General features: G+C 36.9%; 1 protein-coding gene across 4 annotated transcripts in view; it reads right to left on the reverse strand.

The window, feature by feature from the left end:
* CAMSAP2 (calmodulin regulated spectrin associated protein family member 2) overlaps positions 1–23,015 on the reverse strand; it is an 88,581-nt gene that overhangs the window by 59,837 nt on the left and 5,729 nt on the right. For all 4 annotated transcript variants that reach the window (XM_054072682.1, XM_054072681.1, XM_054072680.1 and 1 more), the window contains exon 2: positions 16,882–17,141. In XM_054072682.1, coding sequence (XP_053928657.1) covers positions 16,882–17,141 — 260 coding nt within the window. The remainder of the gene's footprint in view (positions 1–16,881; positions 17,142–23,015) is intronic.

Consider the following 23,015-nt stretch of genomic DNA (forward strand, 5'->3'; position numbering starts at 1 on the left):
AATTTAATAAACATTTCACTGGAGTAGTAAGCAGCCCTACGTTAAGCACCACCTACTGCATATTGACATTTACAGTCATCTAACCCAGAAAAAAAACACAGACCTACCAACCTTTCAAATTTCACCTCAAAATATCATTTATCTTTCAATATACAATTAGGTTCAAACTGCTTATGCAAATGTGGCCAATTGCATCCCCTAAAAAGGCGCATGAAATACATAAAAAAATCGCAAAAACATTTTCTGTAAACATGCAACTGAGTCTACTGTGATGTGCATTTCCACAGCAGCAAGTACGAAAATTAACCTTAAAGACTCAATAGTGGACTTAAAGTAGTGAAGAAGTTAAACAATTCATAACAAAAGCTGGTGTTTAAAATCACAGGAATAAAATAAACTTCCTCTCCAAGGGCGTACATCTTGATGGCTCCAATGAGTTAGATTACCTTCTATGGATAGGGAAATTGTGAGATTTTTACATGTGACATAGAACGATATGAAGCAAAGAACTTGTTTGTACAATTAGATTGTGACATCAATTCCAGGTAAAAGTTAGTCACTTTTCCCCTTTCCCCCCCATTATATTAGGGAACAGTCATTCCACTGCTATTACAAAACTAACCTTCTGAAAGTTCTAGATTTAAGAGAAACCTACTTAAATATTTGGCAAATCACTAATTCATAGCTAGTAGTGTCTATCACACGCTCAGCTTTATCACAACATTGAAAAGAAACCAATCCTGAATCACACAGACCACAGCCAAAGACCGAGATAGAAGTGGCAGACTAAGTTGACTGGACAATATTTCTTTGTTATCTGAATTTTGCATTAAATTTAAATGGGTTTTAGATTAAAAAATAACCAAAATTCACCCAAGGGTAAAACAGTTCTTTCAAAGAAAAATGTCGGTTTGGTATGAAAAGAAGAGAAAATAAGTGACACTGTGGGATAGGTGTTACAATCGAAGAACAGTCTCAACATCTCAGAATTGCAGATTAAGCTCTTGGAAATACCTTTTTTTAAAAAGCGCTGTAGAAAACAGTGATTCGCATGGAGACAGTGTTTGTAAACACGCTGTAAACAAAACCCAAAACTTAACTGTCAATTCCAGTCGGAATGAAACTGAAGAAGTTCCTATAAGGAAACAACTCGGTACGTCATTTTAGTAAATACTATCTAAAATACATAAAAACATTCAGCCTTTTCAACTGAAAACTGAGTGGTATTTTTGAAGTCTCACTGCATTGTAGAACTTTGCCCAATTGTTAAAATACTTGTCACATTAAAATGCCAAAGTACAATTCCGTTGTTATTTTTAAACGAATTCTTCTAACAGTAGATCTTATTCGGGAAGTTGGGTAATACCCATTTCAGGTCAAATACAGATAAAATGAGAGACACGTTTTCATTTATATTTTACAGTAGATCAAATATCTTAATGTTATTTATGCAATATTATTTTTACTTAGGGAAAATGTAGACCCTGAGGTGGTATTTATGACATTTGCAGGCTTCAGACAGTGTTTAGTGAAAAAAATCATCTCCCATTTGAAAATTATTCTCTCCTACTTAAGCAGTACCTTCACATGAAATTCTCTGAAAGCCTCTGACACTCCCAACAAATATTCCCATTTGGAAGTGTCAGTTATTCTGTAAATAGAAGACTTTCAATCAATCTTTCCTGCATATGAGCCTGCTATCTTAATGAAAAGGGCTTAGAGAATAGCAAACTGTGACCCTCATCTGCTGTTGTTTTAGTTACAATGCTGCAGGCAGGGCAACAAAAGAAAACCCCAAAGATACTTTATAGACAAATCCCTGTTCTGTAGGTCCTGTACTTTGCAGATTAAAAATTAAGAACAAAGAAAATATTTTCTCCCCTCATACAGCACACAGCAACCCAACACTTCTCGAGGGCTGAGCTGTACACCACAGAACTTCATTTTCACCTTGCTACTTCTCAAAACTAAAATTTGCTTAAACATTTTATGATTAAATTCCATTTGAACTTAATGTAATACAAGTAACTGGCATCAGTTACTGGTTTAACATAGACTAAAATTAAGTAATGAAATTTTAAAAGTTCAATTATTATTATCATCCGTATTATTTTAGTATTTTCCTGGTTTAATCACAATCCATTATTTTGCCCCCAGAAATGATGACAGTAAGGTAAGAGATAATGGCATGTCTAATTGCCAACAGATTAGCTATGTATTATTTTGATCTGTAAAGTAACATGTACACTGATGCCACTGCAAGAAGCAGAGGAGGAGAGGTGGGAGTTACACTGTAGGGAAAAAAAAAAAGTGGTCCTCCTTCTGGAAGAAGATATTCCTAGCAATAGGCTTTATCACACCATGCCTACACATGGATCTGGAGTTCTTTGTTTTATTGGGGTTGTCACGGATTGATGATGCCCTTTGGATAATGTAATCAAAGCGCTTTAAAGAAGCATTCCCAGGCACTTGGCTCTGGTTATTTTTTAGTCATGAAACAGAGGAAAGTGGAAAGAAGTTGGTCTATGACAACAAAGCCTTGTGGATTGAGCAACACTGTGTTCTTAGGAGTAACTTCACTTTCCCTCCCACCCAACCATCACTCTAAGCCTCCTAAAACACCCAATTCGCATCCTAAGGCCTCTAATCTCTTCTGTTTTTCCTGAGACCTACATCCTCAGGGCCTTCTTGAACTACTCTCAACATGTGCTGGCTCAGGAAGGAAGCTCATCAGAGTCCACAGATGTTAGGTCTGCACTTCAGCCTTTCCTTTGCCAAAGGAGTAAAATTTGTCTTGCTCTTCTCTACTCCAGCAGCTTTCTCCAATACACATGTAAGAACTTGTACAAGAAAGAATTTGTAAAATAAATAACCAGCAGAAGACAGATACAGGCCATCCATGAGTGGAACAAAAGACAAAATCAAAATATCATTTGACTAGGATTAAACTTGCAAATTCAGATATTTTAAATTCTTTTCAAAGAAGGGTTGCAAAAGGTATGGAAGCAATGCACAGAACAAGAATCAGCAGGGTATGCCTTTAAGAAAACTTAAAGGCAAATTTAGTGGTTAAACTGATAGAAGCATGTTTTTCCAGATAAAATAGCTAGCAAAAAAAAAAAAAAGTCTAGAAGACTACAGTTTGGATAAGAAAGGGATAATATGGTCAGAAAATAATATATGTAGAAAAATATGAAAACAGTCTTGCAAGATTTTAACTTTCATTTATTCATCGAGATGGTAGCTAAGACTAATATTGTCTAAAAATTTCTATGAATCTACAGGAAAAAGTGGTGTAACTGGCAAGGAAAGATGTAGTTACCACTCCAGTGAACACAGCACCTTTCTAAATGCCAGCGAGTGTTTTGTGCTGCTGTCCAAGGTTTCAGGCTCAGGACGCTGGCGAGTAGCTCACTTCTTCCATGACTGAGGACACTCCTTGTGTTTAACGATATGAAATAACGGCCTACAGAACAGACACAGTGACCAGCAAGCTGATCTCTCACTTTCTTCAAGAGGATTCTAATTCAGTCTTCTGAAGAGTATATTAATTATTTAGTGTCTTTGGATTATCTGCAAATCTGCCAATTTCCTGCATAACCTACATCTTCATCTCAGAGTCCAGAGCAAATAAGGAAAGAAAAAATATTGACTTTTAAAAATTACAGAAGGATCTAAAGAGGAGCTCTCGTACGTATTGAGCTATTTTTTCAGTCACTCTAAGAACACTGGGGACATTCCAGAAGACAAGAAAAATCTGTTGTTTCATTTTTTCTAGTTTTCTTAGTCAGACACTATTAATAATTTTAAGGCCCCACATCCTTCTTGTGTTCTAATGCAATGTAATTTGAGTCAACAAGCAGCTTGATTTATTGAAAAAATTAAAATATAATGCTAATTAAAACATGAACTTATAGAACACAAGCTACTTTTAAAATTCACTTATAAATGTACCTGAGAAGTGTAAGGTTGTCATTATGAGTGCAAGACATCTAACTTGATACTAATACATTCTGATCAAATATAATTTTTAATGCTGGATACATTACACTGATTTATAATCCAGTGAAGTAAGCTGGAAATGCAACTCTGAGCACAGAATCAGCAATACATAGGGGCATTTTCCAAGAAACACCACAGGGATGATCTATGAGCTCACAGTTTCTTACTGTTTTTACCAATGGCCTGGAAGAACTCATCACTGATCAGGCTTCAAGAGCATGCAAAATGTGTGGGAAAGGTAGCTAAGGAAGAAGCTGAATCAGAGCAGCAGAGCAATCAGCTCTCCCTCTAAATTTGGAGGGTAAGAAGAGAATGAAAACAAGCCACATGGAAATGGGAGGTCCCATCTTAGCGGAAAAAATGCAAGCTATAGTAATCAGAAAGATACTATCATCTCTAGTAAAGGTTTAAAGTTGTTTGAGAAAAGGAACCTAAAATAATTGACACTACAGCCATATGTATAAAAGCATAATTATGTTTAAGTCATTAAGACATCATATCTTGTTTGAACAAGCAAGGCTGTATTACCCTCCCCCATAATCATTACAAGCCAATAATACCAAGCCACATGTAGCCTGTTATATAAGTTCTCAGTTTCCCTGTTTTCAGACAAATTACCCTTCAATGCCTAGAGGCATATGGGTATTATTTTCTGTTGTTGGAAGTACGCAGTACTTTAGGAGGATTGTTTTTTCCCCCTAAAGCGCTGACCTGGAAAAATAAGAATTTTTCGGCATATGCGTGTGCTGACTCAGAGAAAAGAGAACTCACGAGGCTAACTAACAATTAAAAAAAAAGTACTGGAGGGTACTTGAGGCAGTACTGGAGTCCCCGAGAAGGCACTGGAGGAATCTGACTGATGCCATTATTGTCTAGTTACTATACCACTACTGAGAGCAAGCTCAGTAAGTAAATTGAGGACTTTTAGCATCAGGATTTTCTTCTCTCCAGCAGTTCTTTGCTAGTGCCTACACACACTTCCTCATAAGCTCCACCAGTACCGCAGTGTTTTAAACAAGTATAGAAGTTAAGTTCTATGTATGTATTCCTGTTGCTGAAAAAAAACTAAAAGCAAGACTTGGAATAATCTCATTCTTTGCAGGTACCTACCTATTAGATACATTTTACCATAAAGAATTCAGCAACACAGAACTTAACAAGGCTTCCCTGACAATCCACTGAATCACATGAACTTACAGTCTTTCTAGGGGCAGTCATATAATTATTTTTTTTAGCCTCACATACACAAACATGTCATTACAGGGAACTTCTAAATATCCTTACACAGGTCTAGTTTCCCTTTTGGAAGCAGGGGAGGTTAAGAAGAGGTGTAAGGGAAAGAAAAAACAAAAGCAGTAAAAGGTGTTCAAAACTGAACTGATTTTTCTTTCCCTCAATGTTTTTCTTTTTTATCCTATTGGTTCCCCCTTCTGTATCAGGATGCAGCCCCACACAGTCCCATATTTCTCTGTAACCTTCCCCCCCCGCCTTTCTTTCACAGAGCATAAAAGGTGCTATCACAACCTGACACTTAAAAGTGAACGGAGTTCCTTCAAAAAGCCAGCTGCCTTCACACAACAATGCCACAGAAACATACCACGCGGATTTACAGAATACTTTCTACGTAATAGACCAGGAAGCTTTTGCACATATTTATTCACCCACAGGATGCCCTTAAGAAGAGAAATCAACCACAAGGTATCTTCCAAAGCACGTGTCACTAATACATGGTATATTCAGTTTCAAAATAACACAACGGAGAAGACAGTCAGCAAAAAAGTCCTTGTTAACCTTTGGTATCAGGGTGGAGAACATCTAAGTAAATTGCTGATCAGTGGACACGACCTGAAGTCAGAGAATGTAACCACCTGAAAATGAGCATACAGTGAATGCCACACAGCAACAGAGGAGGTAGCTGACAGTCAGGCATGTCTCAGCTGGGGCCTCTAGTGCACAGAAACTGCACCAATGCCCCTTGTGCCCTACAAGCCTTGACTATGTCCCAGTTGGAATCCTGGGTTCAGATTGCATCACAACCTGTCAAGAAAGATTGGCATCAAATGGAGTATGTTTGGAATGAAGAGAAGGCTTGGGAAACAAAGTGCGAGAGAGACAATACTTGCAACACAACAGGCTGCTACAAAAAGGAAGGGAATAAACCATTCCTCTCATCCATAGCAGACACAGCACAGAATAAGGAGCTGATACTGCAGAGAAGATTTAAGAAAGAAGTTTAAGAAAAAAACCCAGAATTCTGATGGTAGAGTTCTTCTGACTGCTGATACGGCAAAACACACTCTCACTGCCCCCAAGCCCTATAAATTAATTTATAAAGGGTAGGTCAGCAGGCCAGTGTCAGTAAAAAGGGTGTAAAAGCGGTACAACTTCTGTAATTAAAACTCTCAAACAAACCTCTGCTGATAATACAGATTACATTTTTTAGCTGTTTTTGACAGTACTTAATTGGCCCGCTGTAGCAGGTTTGCTGCCTAAATGCCACCATGCAATTTACTTAAAAATATATTAGTATCCTTTAACAATGTATCAGATATCTCAATTTCACACTTAGGAAACCTAAGTGGCCCTATATAAACAGATTTCATATTACATACTGTATACATTTAATAATTACATGATGTAAAATTAATTTGATCCACCATTAGAAGCTTATACAATATATACATGTTCACCCTGCTTTTCTTGCAATTCTTCTTTTAAAGCTAGTAAACTTTAACCTGCTCCTTCTTTATCAAACCAAACAGTTAAAAAAAAAATTCAATACACACTTCACATTGTATGTACTTAATTCATAAATACTGACTGCTAGGTGTTCTAAATTGTCTTCCAAGCATCCAACTTAAAGCTTAGAAAGAGCTCTTGCTATTTTGACTTTTGAGAGATGTCATCAGTCTTGACAACTGATCGATCTGGATCTCTAGCTACCGCTAGACGATTATCTAAACTGTGACAAAGACAGCTTTTCCCAATCTTGTAAAATTTTTAAGTTGTAGGACCTCTTTCTGATGTATGCTTCACTATCTATCCATTGGCTGTAGATTCATGGTTTGCGAAGGCAAAGACTTCCTAATGTCATTCTGATTGACAGGGGAAAGCTGAAAGTCTTCTATGTTTTTTAGTAGACAGTCAGTTTGTTAAAAGCACTATTACAGTTTATTACAGTTATAACAGTTTAGCAAGTTACCAGATAATCTTTTAATATAAGTCTTAAATTGTTTTATTACATGGGAACAGTTCTACTGGATTTTGATTTTGCTTTTTGGAGATACATTTCCGCAAGGTAGTAAAATTTCCTACTAGATTATATAAGCCTAATAATTCACAGAAAACCTACCAGTTCATACAAATGGCTGCAGTTCACTGCTATTTACTGCATTTCCCTAAGTGTCAAACAAAGACTACAACCACCATGGAGACGCTACAGCATTCAATTTAGGAAAAAAAAAAATAAAAAAATCAATCCCATAAAGTTGTTAAATTCCACAGAGTTTGTAAGGACAGAAATTTTAATGTTACGATACATCTACTGTGATGACAGAGTGTGCTCTCGCTGATAAGTGTAGGCAGATTGCCAGGTTTGTGTGTGCAGATTAACAAATGCCAGTCAGCAGTAACCCTCAGTATTACACTGGAGCAGCTGCTGCATTATGGGGAGTACAAACTGTATTTCTTCGACAGGCAGCGTGGTTTTGTCCCCTTGTTGCTGTGTGTATGGACTACACAGAGCTGGTAGTGAAGCTTTCCTTATGTTTACAGGACAAATCCACACCTCCTGCTAAAAGCGGCTCACTATTTTCCGTAATAGGAAGAAAGCAGTGCTCTTAACCAAGTAACTGCCTGCTACAACCACGCAAGATTTCTAGCTTGCTCCTACCCAGCAGAAGGGCGTAAAGATTCTTCTTAGCATAATCTAAATAAACTAAGTGATGAAGAAATATCTGCAATAGATTCTTGTTCTTCTGAACAGTTTAGTTACTATACTCCAAAATATACTTATCCTAGTAGAAGTTAAGACCATTCCTCAACATTTATTTAAATAAAGTTTCTACATATCTAAAGAGATACAAAGAAAGTTCACAGCAGCACACCAACAGGCAAAAGCTGAACCACGCTACTGAACTGCTGTTGAAACAGGAAGAAAATATTCTTAAACTGTGTTTAACAAACCAGTGTTTTTTTCAAGGTTAATGGAAATAATTCCTTTCTAAACAAAAAAGGATTTTCTACATAGTATCTGGCATTCTTCACAGACTTTAATTCATCCCAACTTTCTTTCATAACTTAAACCTTTTAACTGTTTTTCCTTGTTCATCTTTTTGGCCTGCTTTTCATTTTTCTTTCTTTCTTTATTAAGCCACCCCTACTCCTTTTTTCCTTTTTTTTTTCCTCCCAGGTTAACAGCAGCATAAGAAGGAACACTAAGAATACAATCAGAAGCTCTTTGGTTCAAAACTTTAGTTTGCTCAAGGCAGAAGAATATCAACTATTTTTCTCAAGCCCTCACAGCACTCCCTGTTTCCGTAATTAGCACGGAAGTAAGGAAGACAGAACAATCAGTAATGATGTGCTGCTTTATTTTCCAGTGAAAGGGATGTGACTTGACTTCAGGAGGTACTACCTTCTTGAGGTATCTGTTCACTTTATTTCCTCTCATCATTCTAACAACAGTAGTCTGATTTATTTAGTATATTATGTATCTTGAGTGGAAGATGTGCAGCGATATTCTCTCCTCATTTTAGTGAAATATTAAATCTGATTGTCACAACTTGTCTCATGTTTATTGCAATGTAAATACGCCACTATTTGTTAACCACTACATTCATCTGGCAAAAGCAATGTAAGGCCAGTTCTATATGGATCAGGGATTTCACAGTGGTTCTGAGAAAGTACTTTCAACACAATAGAGGTGGCACAGGCTATTCAATAGCTCTGTGCAACTGAAATCAATCCTACAAGAGTTATTAAGAACAACCAGATTTTGTTATTTTCCATGCAAGCATTCTTAGTGATACAAATTTGAAATGCCAGCTATGTTGATGGAACCTTGAATACGGCTAAAATCCTACATGGACTTTTGTACTGAAATTAAGGATGCAAGAACTAAAAACAAGGTCATAAAAATCAAAAGGTGGAGAAATAGAGAAAACTTTCAGTTATCATCTGTGGGGAGAGTTGCAAACACGAAAGCAAGTGGGCAGGATCAGTTTTTTTAGCATTGGAGTTGCTGTAAAGGACCAGGAAAGAATTCTTACTTTGCATTCTTTACCAACGTAACTTTGGTGTCAGTAGCTCTACCTTCCACATTAGTTGCAACACTTGGTGCAAAAGCTGAGCAGGCAGCATTCCATGAAAACCTGGAGGATGTTGCAGAGTACTTTGTGGTTATTTAAGTCTCCCATAAATTTCTGATAAAGATACCTACATTATCTTTGGGAGTTAATTCCTACCCTTATTTACAGACAGTACTTGATAAACAGATTTCAAAATTGATAGTCTAAGAATAAACATCTATTTTCTCTCACAAGGTACATTTCTAATAATGACCTTTTACTGCAATTTTTCTTTTCAGCTATTTGTAGGCTAAGATACATATGAATAGAAGTAAGCACAGAGCAATTTAATGATGCAATCTTATTTCATCTGCAGCTTCTTTCGACTATCTTGGAGAAATGAAACGTGACTCAATATGACTGCAGCCAGGCTAATCATTCACAGTGCAAAAGTGTGGCATTAGCAGCAAACAGTTCAGTTTCAGACAAAGGAGAAGGCCTAAAATTAAATAAGAGTCTTCAGTCCCAGAAAATCACAGAAATAAAACAGACCTTGGTATGGCTCACACCGATAACCTGCATTTCTTTTGCACAAGCTAAATTCTACATAAGCATGCTGCAGAACAACATCCCCAGTCATTGCTGCTATTTACGTAATGCAGAAAAAGCATTTTCTACATACAAGACAAACTTAATTAAAAACAAGCAACAGGAAAAACAAAATCCCTAGGTTATGAGTCAACATAAGCTGCATGAAAAAAAAAAAAGCTAACAGGATGCTAAGTTGTAAGTTAAAATGGTAACAGCAGAATAAACTTTATGAAGAGTTACAGCAGTTCCTGTGACCAAAGCGCAAACTTGCACCTTGGGCTCTTGGGGGAGCTTGGTATCCACAGTGCTTCACAATGTCAAACAGATGCTTATGCGATGCTGACTGAAGCGATGGCATACCTGACACAGCAAGGCCAGCAAATATATTGGGCCACTGTTTGCAAGCAAATGAGAACCTTACAAGGAATGTCTGTGAAAAGACAAGTCTGAAACCTAATGTTTACAGCAGAAATCGAGCAAAAACTATGGAACATCTAAAGATTACATTATCCCCGCCCAATGCAACAACTGACTAGTTCTGAGGCATGTTAGGCTAAACTCAGGTTCTCTTTCACTACTATATCTATTTATTTTAATCTTCTGTGACCATACTACTATACAAGATGTTTAAATATCACAAGTCAGTTAATATCAGAAGCTGGTGCTTTAACTAATAAATTTTGGTATCTTTGGGCTCAAGTCAAGTAACTGCAAATTCCTGTTACTTGTCCACATCAAACAAGCAATTCACAATAGCTCAGGAATGGAAGCTTGTTACACCATGCCTAAAACCAGAAAAAAAATTTCTTCAGGGCACAAGCCACATCTTATTTCTTTGTTCTATGAAGTGTTTAGTACACTTTTTGTTGCCACACAGTTGAAGGAGTTCTCCAGCATGAAAATGCAGAGGCATGTAGCTGCAAGCTAACTGGGTGAGCTGCAGGAGTCCTGCGTCAAGGATAAATACTGCTCTGATGAGAGGGACTGTCATTTCAAATGAATGCAGTCTGTCAGAGAGACCAAAAATCTGGATTACAGGATGAGTTAACCACTTACTGTCTGCTGTCTTATCCAGACAAGAGATGTAGATTCTGTCTCTGGGTATAAAACTAGCATTGTCAATTCCCCTTTCTTCTCCTAAGCTGCACTGGCTGTGACTAACTTAGCACTGAGTACCGCCCAACAGAAAAGCAAAACTGGTGCAAAGGTCCCAGGAACTGCCCTTTCTCCCTTCTCAGGTGATTCACTTCTATCAGCTCTTCTCTGGTTCTGCAAAATGAGTACTCCCTGGTAGGTGGGCAACCGTAGGTCTGATCTGAGAGCTCATCTTCCAGCTTAGCTGCTGAAAAAAATGAGTTTGTGCTTCCAAGATGACTCCACAACAAACCAGAAGATCAGTGTGCTCCTGATCACTGCTGAAGAGCTCACGCAGGCACACGTAATTATACTGCAGTTACAGCCCAGACTCACAAACTGCTACAGAGAATTGCTGCCAGACTTCCTCGCAGCAGACTTCTTCAAGGGAGAAGGTAATTTGCAGCTAAATGGATAAAGAACTTCTATGAAATCATACTGCTTTTCAAATCAAAACCCCATGCACACAAACTCCATCTCAGAATTACTATCTTTAATCCTACCAGCTATTGTGGACTTATTGCTGGGGTTTTGCCAGAGCCTCTCATATCTTGGCTTGACAATGGAGGAAGTATATGCAGGATTTGAGCGTTTCTTGATTAACAACAGTACTTTTCAAAAATAATTATACCTGGGTGTATGTTTAAGGCAGCTGCTCAGCTGTTGACATTTTTCTGCAACAGTGTTTTTCAAATTTACACAAAAGTCACACTTGGACTGCATTATTCTTAGTACCATTTTTATGTTTTCCCATGTTGAGAAGATGACAAGGAAATATTTGAAGGTATGGCATATTTTCCTGGAGAGAGTATTTACATGTGGGGTTTTAATTAATCTTTTTTTAGTAGCTAAATTTTATTTAAGAATTAAATGTAAAACTGCCTCTTTCTTTTTTTGTGGAAACCTTGCAAGATGATAACTTTTTCTGCAAGTCAGATGAAAATGTTCTAGCAATACTCAACAATAAGGGCAGAGAAATAGATTTTTGGCACAAGTCTGGTAACAGTCTGTAACATTACTGTATCTGTAGGCACTCCCTCAGCAGTTTTAAACAGGTACTTAAGTTTTTACATCACCCCTCAAGTTTGAAATTGATTTGGTTTTGGCCCTGCCACATCAGGACAGAGAGTGGGCAGTACAGAAGTCCCCACTTGAGGCAATTATGCAACTTTAGTTTCCCTTCAGAGTATCATGCAGCAGAGAACAAAGATGCTGATTATTTATTCCTTTCCTCAAATGGCAGAAGAGCATTGCAGGGACTTGGGGGAGGGAAAGCGTTTCTTAATTCCTCACTGAATCTGTTTATTCTTCCCTCCACTTGAGGAAAATGGAAAAGAGATCACCAGCATATGAATGGCCAGCCTGATTAAATATTAGAATTCTTGTAAAAGGATTGGGCTTGTCAAATACATGATTCTGTTGATATAAAATTATCAGCATAATGCAGAAACTTGTCTAGAAGTCTCTTCTGGATCGCCTTGCAAGAACAGATACATAAGCTTTCTAAACATAAAGAGATCAAACATGTATATGAGAAAGAATATGAGAAAATCCAAATTGCCTTCCTCTTGTGCACCTGACATTTGGAAGTTTAAGTCAGCTTGGCTTATGGAATAAATGAGAAATTTAAAACACCTAAATCAACATGGAAATACAAAAGTTAATCTTGACTTGAACAGTGGCCTATACATATGAAACCTGGAAGCACTAAAACAAAATTCTTACAGAATCATCAGAAGAACGCTTAATTCTTAAGCTATTTCTCATTTCTACAGCTTGCCAAAATCTCACGATTTCCACACAAAAGTGCCTGCTTAAGACAGATTGCTTTTTAAATGCAATTGGAACTTGTGAACTGACATGAGTAGCTTGACTTATATTTTTGCAACTTAGCTTTCATAAATGTTTTAACCATCAGGCAATTCCTTTTGTATTCATGACCAGATCTATAATTTTCGGGAGAAATATACTATGGTTCTTGGTTCAACACTGTTTCAAGTCCAAGTCGAGATTATTCCTGCACTGTTTAAATCCTAATGCAGCAGAGCCAAGATGATACAAATTTCAAGCTGGAGATTAATAATGTGGTATTTGGTTCTTTTGCTCCCCTACAAAAACCAAAGGCAATAGGACGATCCTACCAAATAAAAAGGCTTAACAAAAATAAGCATAGAATTAAGTTTTAATAGCTTGCAATACATGGAGAACAGAAACAGAGGTACCACTGAATAGTTCTACAGTGTTATTACAAGACGCCATCTCTCAGGAACAGACAGTTTCAATTATAAGTTTTTAAATCAGAACATGCGTACAGAATAATCTAGCTTTCAACATTATCGGAAAAACAAATGTGAGACACATGAACAAACCAAATGTAAGAAAGTCTAAACCAAACCAGACTCCACATCAACTTCCCTACTCCTACACAGGGGAGGCTTTACAGAAGCCTTTGCTCCTGTTATTGCGTGTTAATTTCCTAAAAGCCTCTTTCCTAATCCCATTCCACTGCAGGAAAATCATATATATATATATATATATATATACATATATATATACACACACACACACACACACGCATGCATGTATAGACATACAGACACAAGTAAAAATTTGCAGCTTCACAAATTAGATACTAATGCAGCCACGTCAGTCATAACTAATGAGGAAACTACATCTATCCTGACCCCAGCACATAAACAAACACATTCATTTCCTAGACTTTTCAAACACTTTAATATATAAGGTCCATCTAAGAAAAAGGCCCAATTATACCTATTTAAGAAACAGAGCTAGCCAAAATTTGACATGCCTATTTAGTAAATAATCACACATGAAGTAAATCAACAATTAATCACCACAGCCATCACTGCAGACATACAGCACAAGGAATACCCAGTCTGTTGATCATAGCTACATGCATTATAAAGTACAAGTAGAATCAAAATACTCCATATCTTTCCATAGTGTCATTTTATAATATAACTCACACATTTTCAGCTACTCACACAGTATATCTGACTAGATAGGAATAAATGCACAGTAACAAACACCAACATCTTCCTCCTACTTATGGAGAAGCCAGGCTGGCAAAGAGAAGGACTACCATACTATTTTCTGTTAAATTACCCAAAAATTAGATTGAACATAGGTTTAACACAATCTAGTCTACCACGGGAATGTACAATTATATACGCAACCCTTCTGTTCTACATAATTGAAAAACACAAATCATTCCACGCTCTAAAACAGGATGTACTTCTTACTTTGTAAGACTTGTAGAAACTGTGACATACAGAACACTAGGAAATAGTATTGGAAGACATCAAGGGGATAATTTAATTAAGACACTGTCAATACTGCAACAGCCACATTTGAAATTCTCTGCCAACTTTGTTAATTGTATACTATGGGAAAAGGTTGAGACTTTCCAATTAAAATGTAGCGTTGCTGCTAGGAACTTGCATAGGGATATGAGCATGGCATGACAAATTAAAACTCTCAGGCTCAGACTATTAATATCAAGCCTACAGCCTCACAGCCATTTCTATGGTAGCGGTTGTTTTAGACATGGCTGCCCTTCCACCCACACCAGTTGCGTTCTCACTCCGGTGTTCCCTCTCGTGGTCACAGCCTTGCTGCTTGTGACCTAACTCAACTGCATCAGGGCACTCGTTCTGTACTGGAAGGGGAACAAACGAGCTAGGCAGAGTACGAACCTAGGGATGTCAACTCATGACACTTGACTAACCACTTGTAGGACTATACCTAAACAACACAGGAAAGGCAGGCAAACAGACACTCAAGCAGAGGGGAAATACAAAATTACTATTAAAATGCTTCTTAAGCAATGTTAATTACCAAATTAATGATAAGCAAACAAAAATAGAGATTACTGACACATTTTCTCAACTGACAACAGTGAAGAGAGATGCCTCTTATAAGTGCCCTAGAAAGGGATCAAATGGAAAAAAATCAAATAGGAAAAACGTAGGCTCATAAATGCAAGTCAGTAACCTCATCTTCCTGAAGAGATACGAACAGAGTTAAGTTCTGTGAAAACATGAACAGTCAGGGAATTTGTTTAACCTCTTAAATGCTTTGACTTCTGTGAACATTAGAAATGCTTATTGCTAAACCACCCATGACTGTTACAAGTGGCCAGAAAATTTTATATCACTTCAGTATGTCTTCTATTTGCTATCCACAGCTTCTTTCACCAAAACATCACTTATTCATTGCTGAGCTCTCCTTTTAAAAAAGGATATCAAGATCCAAAAGAGACTTGGGCAAAATTTCAAGTTATCTGCATTCACTGATCACAGTTTAATCATAAGGAAAAAATGCCTTCACTAGTTTTATTACCACTGTTGAAATATTTTTATCTTCAGATCTTAAAAATTTTATGAGTAGAACAGAATTTTCAAATAAAGCCAAAGTGGATGTAAAAATTTAGTCTTTATATTACAGTAACTGACTACTGCCACTTCCAAAAACCACTAGTGTGAACTAAGAGGCCTAGTACCTCTTGGCAATACTGCATGGAATACATCATTAACTACTAATATCTAACTACTAGTATCTTTGATGTCACACCTGTAAAGCTCCTGCAGCTTATCAGTTGATACCAACAAATCAAATAAGAGACTCTCTAATCATTCTGCCAAAAACTCGTTAGTCTTCTTACATGTCAATAAACACAAGTCACTAATAAGCTGACAATAAAAACATAGCTGTATTAATTTTCACCTCCATTCAAGGAGCAGCTATGGGTCACTGACCATAAAAGTATCAAAGGACTCAAAACAGAACAGTTGGCCAACTCCAGAGGGTAGATTTAACTAAAAAAGACCCTGGGAAAAGTAGACCATGAAATCTAGATTCTGATAATGGATGTCAGAAAATTGATAGAAGTCCTTTGTCTACAAGACACGTACAATGTAATCTAATGTGAAACACCCAGATTGCACCATAAAAGCCTCCAAGCATAGCAGGAACATTAGTTCCACTGGTACCACAGTAAAATTTCCTTGTGACTTCAATGAGCAAACCTAAGTTCTATATTAGAATTTGGAAGTTGTCAACCTCTGTATTCTCATACTTTGTTTACTTGATTTATTTTCTATATAAAATATTTAATAATAAAGACGTGAAAATAACTTGAAATACTTCACTTTAAATATAGTTGAATCTTGTTCTATCATATCATTATTCTACAAACCACCTAGAACAAAGGATGGGCCATATATATATATCTCTATCTTTCGATCCAGGTCAAATCAAGGAAGAAAATGCACAACTTTGGAGCTTAGTAACAAGATCACTTATCTGGAATTAATACAGTTAACAGTTACATAAAGCAAAGACAGTATTAAAAGACTATGAAAGAATATACCATTGTTGTTTGGTTTACATTGACACAATATGTAACTGTTCACTATCAGTATCATTGTTGAATTGCTTACATCATCGAAACCCTTTCTTTAAGCTTTCAACCAATGATTTCTATAAGGAGGGGAAAAAATCCTATTTTCAAACCACTTTTCCGACATAGAAATATTCACCAACAGTCAACACTGTAAAACTGAAATCAAAGTGATCATATTGTCACTGCTATATTTAAAAATGTAACACCTGAACTAAGTAGAATGGTATGTGTTTTGAAGCATTAGTACAGAGGAAATACACCTGCATTGACAGCTATGAGGAGACGGACAAAGCATACCAAAACAATAATTAGCCTCTCAGTAATGAATCACATTGAACTCTTGAGAAAAACATGTCAGCATAACAGTGCCTATTAAAAGACAGATATGCAGCTATCGGGAGTACACCGAAGAAACACAACATACAAGCTTTAAACACTCACCATTTGAATTGGTTTTTTGTGAAGGTCTCGTTCAGTCACCAGCTTTTCTTGGTCAGTGACATAAAGGCCTTTTTGTGCCAGGGCTTGTATAACAGCATCATGACCTAGAAGTGGTTTTGCAGCATCACTCTTGAGAATAAGGCTCCCAGCACGACAGTAGAGTTCTGCAGACAGCAGCAAGTTAACAACAGGTGGTTTAATGTGCTCTTGGTCATACTGGTCTGTGTAAAATGGTTCTCGTAGTTCTTCAGGAACATTTTCTACAAGGACAAAAAAACCCCAAACATTAGTATCAGAAAAGACATAGTTCAGGGATTTTTTTTATATGTATGAACACAAAATTATGTTAAAGAAAGCACGTCCAAGGGAAGTCCAGAGTCTTTACCAGTCATCACAATAAAAAACACTGGGGAAAACTGCATACAAACAAAATGTGAACAATAAACAGAAATGTAAGGAAAACTTAAACAGAGTTCCACACTGCAAAGTACACACCAAAAGGCCAGCCTGTGGTTTACAGCACCATTACTTTTAAACTTCTTGGCTTCTCCAAATACATGGCCCAACATTTTAATTTCCTTTGGCATAACATTATATACGTCAGACATATAAAGGCAGAACAACACCCATTTAAACACAAAACGTTGTCTCTATTACAATATTAAAATGGAATTGGAACATTATATTTCATCACAGAATAATTTGAGAAATTTCCACTCAGCAGCCATCTAGGTTTCACATACATAAGAGAAATTTGATTATTATACTACCTATTTCAAAGGCCATGCATCACAGAATTATGACATTCCAGCATTTAATCATACACACATGGATGTTTTACTGCAATTAACAGAATGGGAAAAGGTGGTGGTAGTGGAAATAGTATGTTTCTTTCAGATGAGATTTTGAATGCTTATTCTACCTATTCCTGTTACTGACTTCCCTTAAAATTGTGGCTTTCTTCCCTTTTCAGTGAACTGGCTTAGCACTCACAGAAAACTATGAAAGATTCTTTCAAGTTTATGCTGAGATTTTAACCCCAAAATTAGCATTCCAAGACAACCTAACATTTTTTCTGAACACTTTACACAACACAATACAGGCAGATTATATTTCTAGTTGTCTACCACAAAAGTAATAGTTACAGATCAAATACAATACTAGATCAAATGAAATTAAGTCACCAATGAAGTGGAAAATAAACTAGACATGCTTTCAAACTTCATATTTCTAGACATACACATAGCAAGATGCTCCATTTTCGCCATGTAACAATATCACTCCCCACCGCGGTAAAATTAGTTAATGCAACAGCATTTACTGGATAAAGAGCATGTGATTCTTTTCCTGTGCCCAAATGGTAAAGCTTATTTAATCACTACAAAGAAAAAAGTGCACAGGAAAATAGTGATGCAACTCTGGGTTGCCATCCGCCTTCAGCTGGATAAATGGCTGAACAGACAAGGTCTGAAGCAAAGGGTGGAGTAAACAGCCCAATACGGGTGGAGCAGGACAGAGTGAAAAAACAGAACATGCCATCACAAGATAATGACAGATTATCTTCTTCCTCATACATATTCTATTGTAGTTCATGTGCTTCCATTATGGGCTTTGGAAGAAGAGCTATCTGCCTTCTAGCCGTGAAAGGAGAAGATACGCATTATAGAGTGTGAAAAGGGAAAAGAAATATTAACACACATTTTCTTAAATGTCATAAGGAGGGTAAAAAAGCATAAAGTATTGTTTCTTATTTGCCAATTCAGAATATCACGGGGAAGAAAGGTGTAGTTTATAATTTTCTTAAACTAGAAGCCTAAATTTGGCTAGAAAGATGACAGCTCTACTTTAAAATACATATAAACATACACTGTCAGCAAAACTAGTTTGCCCTTTAAAATAAAAGCCTAATGCCTAACAACATAACTTTTTCTTACACTAATAAAACTACTAACAAAAAAATCTACCCACATCAGGCAAAAATACTGCAATCTTCCCTTGCCATTTCGCAGCCTTACCTACTGACTGTGTAGGACCTATGGTCATCCAGTACTATAAAAAGCACTTCTAATTAAGGAACCCCATGAGCTGCTACGTTCCTGCTTCCCTACGTATTACTTCCACCTATCTCAATTCTACCTGTCCTTCTTTCTTTTCCCTATTAGTCTATTTAAATACTAAGCTCATTGTTTCTGAAGTCTCCCATTATTCACCTCTAGCACCAGGAAGAGTATACCTCAGTTCTCCTCATGACTTCATCCTCTATAATTCCAAACACCAAGTTTTAAAGCATCTTCATACTATTTCCTCAAGCCAGAGAGCATTAGAAAACAACTTGTAATGTTTAAACACACAGGCAGATTCTGCCTTTTTTTGAAAAGAAGAAACCAAATGCAAAACCAAAATAAATAAATCCAAACCAACCCCCAAATAAACAGATAACCCCAGCAACATCCTTTCGTTAGATGAGGCAGGGTGCAAGCAGGAAGAATCGATAAAGCCAATTGTAATTTCATAAAAGACCTAAGAAAAGCCTTATTCCCATATGAGAAAATACCTCCAGGCAGGAGCTGTTAGCTGTGGACAAACAGAAGCCACATACTCTGTTTCCAACTCACTGAAGAATGACAGATTTCAAATCTGAAAATTTGAGCCACAAGAGAGATCCAAAGACTGGAAAGTACAAACCCACTGCCTGTTAAAGGGTAATTTCTGATCTTTGGTATCGCCTAAATAGACCCCAGAGTGACAAGATGAGACACAATAAATGTATTTAGCGTGAAACAATGATATATACTACTGGGGTTTAACAATAAAAAACCCTCAATATACTAAAAATAAAACAAACCCAAGATAACTATCAAAGGCAAACAGAATTATTTATATAGGATATTTCTGCTTCCGAAAAAAAAAAGCAAAAGACAAAATCAGACATAAGCCATTTCTTTTGCTTCACCGGTGTTCACAAAAGTAAATCTAGACCATGAACTTATTGGTATTCATAAAAATTAAAACAGAAAAGAAATTTATTAGAGAAATAGAATACAGAAACAAGGGGCTAGGACGAGAAACTGTTACTACGGATACATTCTGAATTAATAAAAACAAAATATGTGAAAGCATACAAATAAGGAGTCCCTGCTGCAATAAGACCAGACGTCTTCACAAAAATTCCCAGAGTTCCCTTCCCACAGACAGAATACACATGCACTTTTCCCCATGTTTAACATGTATCAAGCTGTTTGATATCAGAATCAATCTTGATAGAAGACTTAAGCTGTGCTGTCATTTTTGTTATGGTTTGAAAAAAAAGTGAAGCAGTGAGACACAGGGGAAACTCTTCCTGTTATTAACTCCCAAGTAACAGCCCTTCCAGAACTAACATGCTTCACCTCTGCAGACCTGTGGAAGGGAATTTCAAGACTATATCCAGTTCTCAGCAGATTACCAGAACAACCAGTAGAGTCAAAAGCCTTTATTAACAATTCTGGCAGGACTGGAGATTGTTAAACGGCTTTGTTAAGCAGAGAAGAATCTTAACACCAATTCCCAACATGTGCATTTCACCAGTTATTGCCTTTGCCCAGCTGAAAAGACTTTTTTACAATTAAACACAAGTAAACAAAAAGTATTAAAATAAGTACTTTGTTGCAGATACTGACATGGAGTACCATTCCATCCTGAAATTTGTGGTAGAGTACAGCAACAATGTGAAAGAGATATACTGGGCACACTGAGTTCAGGGAGTTGAGCACAAGAAATATGGATGACACCAAGGGAACAGGGTGTATTTCCGCTGGAGAGGCAGAGTGAGAATCTAACCACTCTCTTCCAACACCCAATAGACAGGTTTCAGAAACATGGACTGTGCACTGAAGTGACAAAAGGCAGCAGCGATGAGCTGCCACAAAGGAAATTTCAACTGGATATAAGTAAGATCTCACAGAGAGAGCAGCAGAGCACAGAGTACCTGGGAACCAGGATGCGAAACCACCCTCTTGCAGGGACTTTTAGAACTTAAATGGACAAGGACCCAAGAAACCTCTTTTAACTTTGAGGCCAGCTCTTCTTGGAGCAGGAAGTTAAACTTGATCATGTCCAGAGACTGCTTTCATCCTTTTTTTCCCCCCTAAAGTTGTCAACAAGCCCCCAGGTTTCTATTTTGGAAATCTTTTCTTGGTATAGGTTTAAAAAAGAAGTTTGACATTTGGATTTTTTGTAAATATTGAACTGTGAAGAGAATAAATGATGCTAATGCACAAGTTCAACACGCATGGAAAAGAAATGGAAATACCATGTTATCCCAAAACAATGATGTAAATTTAAGACTCAGACTAACTTTTAAACAGGAATCAATGGATCTTCAGCTAATTTTTCTATAAATTAAAATGGACTCAAAAGTCCTGCAGATGCTCCCTTTAGAGAAGAATAAAAATGAAAGGATTTATTCCAACAGACCATTCTAGCAGGAATGAATCATCTAAAAATAATCTATGGGTACCACCCCGGCATTTACCTTTAAAAGCTGTTTTACAAATAAAACCCTCTGCTCAGGTAAGTGTGACTTACTCCTTGGAAGACAGTATGAATTCCCCCTTTGGAAAAAATTACTTGAATTAATGTGAAAAGTCTGTACTTTCTTTAAAAACAAAGCTTTTTTTGTAAAGTTTCCAGACTTCCACGCAAATGAATAAAAACCTTTGAGTTACATGACTGTTAAAGTTTTCACATTTAGAAGAGTGAACAAATCCAGATTTAATGTTTGTTTTAACTAAGTCCAAAAGCTTAGAAGTCTTTGTCACCAAGGTCTCTTTTTTTTTTTTCATTCCTGAGGATAATATAAACAAGTTGAAATATTTCACCATGGGCTTTCTAATTAAAATATACATAATTCTTGGGAGCTACAAGGCCACATTAAAGGTAGAAAACTTCTATCTCTACATGTTACTGACAACAGTCAACTGAAACATTAAGAAAAACAAAACAGTTTGTAGCAGCCTGAGATTTAAAACAGAATTATCTCATGAAAATTCTGACTAATACCTTTAACCACTTCCTAGTGCAAATCAGTAGATTAATTCACGTCAAATCTTAATGGACTCAACTACTTGACAGCTTTCTGCGGGACACCAAAGGTATGCCTTCGCCATTAAGGTAACAGCAGTAAGTTTCCTCATTCAGCCTCCCACTTGCCAACAAAGGTTCTGGTGTCACATTTGCCATTTGGGTGAAAAGACTGGAGCTTGCATAGAAGTCAAGAGTCTGAAGAACAGGTCAGAGGAGCATGATCCATATTATTTTGCTTTTGATAAATTCCTGTAATTGCCTCTGTAAAAGATGGAGACACTTCAATTTGCATTTTATTTTGGAGACAGCTTCAACAGCTCTGCCGAGTACTCCAGTTCTAAGATTTACAGCAGGTTAGTAACCCATGGATCAAAGTGACGCTAGTGAAAAAAGGAAAATCATAAAACAAGCCTTTAAATTGGGAAGCAGAAAATGAAAAGAGACAGTTGTATTAGAAAAGAATTTTAACTTTTTGGTTTGTGGAATCAGTCTGCCACTTACACTGCTCTTGGCTAGCAGGCAGTAGGCACACTTCTGCCTAGGGGCAAGTATCTAAGAGGTCTACCTCTATAAATTCATAGCAGATAATTTCAGTATCATAATTCTTATCCCTGACTACCTAACTAAACTGAACTTTATTGATTCTTGGATGTACCATCACAGAGGTACTACAGATAAACAAACCCTACCCTCCTGCCTCTAGATGCTACAAAAAACAGACCAATATCCACTGCTTTAACAGCAGTTCTGCACTTATAAGGGATTCCTTATTAAAAACAAGCAAACCAACAACGCACCCCTCAAAAAAAGAATCACATAAGAAAGGCTCTACTGGGTCACACTAATTGTCTATCCCACCCAATATTATGTCTTCAATAGTGGATCAGGAAGTGCTACTCACAAAGCATACAGAATTTGTCTGGGAGGGACATTTTCTATTACAATGGGGAAGCTTAACATCTACTTTACTAAAGCCTCTGTATTGATTCAGGTTTTGATAAGCAAAAGAAAGACAGAATTAACTCTGGAAATAAAGGGATCATTCCTTATTAGCATAAATGCATTCATAA

This window comes from Cuculus canorus, chromosome 8 (assembly GCF_017976375.1).
Source record: "Cuculus canorus isolate bCucCan1 chromosome 8, bCucCan1.pri, whole genome shotgun sequence".
Lineage (NCBI taxonomy): Eukaryota > Metazoa > Chordata > Aves > Cuculiformes > Cuculidae > Cuculus > Cuculus canorus.